We start from the raw sequence: 1,977 nt of genomic DNA, 5'->3' as shown, positions 1-1,977 counted from the left end.
TTTGCATATGTACATGTCTTTATCTAGACCTCTATAAATGCCCTTTGCCTCCCAGCTCTTTCCTCTATTTCCCTTGACACAGTTCTCTTATGACACATGGGATTACCATGAATCAGAATCAGCTGAACAATAACTGGTTGGGTTTTTTGTTTGTTTTCTTTCTTTTTCATGGCTAAATGGAACTGTGGGCATTAAATGGCACAGAAATAAATCATTGTACAAACAATCGATGTAGCAATAAGCACAGCTTTGTGTTCTTGAAGGAGCCTGGAGTCTAGTGGTGAATGCTTGAAGCTACTTATCATAAGGCCACCAGTTTGAAACCACCAGCCATTCCATGAGAGAAAAGCGAGGCTGTAAAGGTTACAGTCTTGGAACTTCACAGAGGCAGTTCTACTCTGTCCTCTCGGGTCACGAGGAGTCAGAATCGATTTGATGGCAATGAGTTTGGCTTCGTGCCCTTGACTTTTCACCGGAAGTCTTCTCAATCTTTGTTTTGTTTTGCAGGGTGGATCTACGACATCACACAAAAATACGATTTTTCCTTCTATATATCTGGTTTGCTTTACATGGTAGGAATACTCTTTTTACTCGTCCAGTTGTGTCTTCGGCTTATGGCACAGTCCAGAAAAAAACAGGTGGCGGGTGCCCATGTATAGTGCCCTGTGGTGTTTCAGGCACGACTGCTTTGAGATGCTCATGCCTACCTCTCGTGGTCCTGCAAGGAGCCTGTGACGAACTGAACCGCGGGCAAGGACTTTGTGCAAGTTCAGAAGTTCATTGTTCTAGGGAGCTGCTGACTCACGGGTGTAACGCAAAGTCGGGCTTTAAGTTCGAAGGCCAAGTTATTTCGTATAATTACAAAACTGCTGTTTATATTTTTCTGAGAGACTTCAGCAGCGAGGGGATGCCATTTACACCCCTTCCCTCCGGAAAGGCCTGCCATCCATCGTCATTCAGTATTGTCCAGTTAGAACCAGAATCCTGACACCACACACCTTCCCCAATAAGTAGCATCACCAAGCCGGCCCATGAAAGCTGATTTATGCACATGGCCATTGAACCGAGGGCTATTGGGTCAAGCACTTTCATTCCTTATCATCGGTCTCTGTCGTAGGATAGACATATGCTCTTGGAGCCTCTGAGCTATTTGCTTGCTTGCTTGCTTCATTCTTGCCTATTTCTTCTTTCCTTTCTCCCTCTTTCTACTTTCTCTTTCTCCTACCTGATCGGTTGATGGAGAACCAACTGCTGGTTGGCACATGGCACTGGTGCCTGCCATCTGGAAAGCATATCGCCAGTCCTGACTGCATTATGGAGGGGGGTGGGGGGGTGGAAGCCCCACCATATGCACAGCCACGCTGAAGTCATGGTTACAACGCACTCCTTTCCAGCTTCAAAAAGTGTGTGGACGTTTTCCATCGTCTTTCCGGTCTGTTTCCCCCACAGACTTCCTGAAGCCCTTTGCGCAGACTTCATTTATAGGGGCATGTGCCCAGTTTTCAAAAGCTCTTCTCTTGATTGAGTTCAGACAGAAGATCCACGCCATGTAGTGCGTGGCGCGCCAACAAACACACGTCCTTCACCTGAGATGTTTATTTTTCTAAGCAACCTCCCCAACACACACCCACCCACTGCCACCCCTACCCCTGCCCACAGATTGCAGATTATTCTTCCGGGAGTCACTCGGCAATTTCTGGCTGCCTGACTTGTTGACATGGATCATAGAGCCTTTTCTATTCCTGTTCCTCCTTTTTCTCAACAAACACACACACACACATACCCTCGAATCAGCATGGCTGGTTTCTTGGGCCAAATGTATCTGAGGTGAACATGAACCTAGGTCCCTACATGATCCTAGGAGCCGGGGTCCCAGAATGATGCCCCAGGTGAGGTTGGAGCAAGCAGTTTCCTGTTTGACTTCACCAAGAGCTTCCAGGCTGCTGACGAGATTATGACACTCATAAATAACCCTGT

At 47.0% G+C, this 1,977-nt stretch overlaps 1 protein-coding gene across 1 annotated transcript in view; it reads left to right on the top strand.

The window, feature by feature from the left end:
• Positions 1–1,971, top strand: part of SLC16A14 (solute carrier family 16 member 14) — a 23,926-nt gene extending 21,955 nt beyond the window's left edge. Inside the window, exon 4 of the mRNA XM_004701666.2 lies at positions 508–1,971. Coding sequence (XP_004701723.1) covers positions 508–659 — 152 coding nt within the window. The 3' untranslated portion in view covers positions 660–1,971. The remainder of the gene's footprint in view (positions 1–507) is intronic.
• The last annotated feature ends 6 nt before the right edge of the window (positions 1,972–1,977 follow it).

The sequence above is a fragment of the Echinops telfairi genome, unplaced genomic scaffold, assembly GCF_000313985.2.
Source record: "Echinops telfairi isolate 266 unplaced genomic scaffold, ASM31398v2 ScPeMD7_3;HRSCAF=10, whole genome shotgun sequence".
In the NCBI taxonomy this organism is placed as follows: Eukaryota; Metazoa; Chordata; class Mammalia; order Afrosoricida; family Tenrecidae; genus Echinops; species Echinops telfairi.
This window is presented reverse-complemented; position numbering and strand designations above follow the sequence as displayed.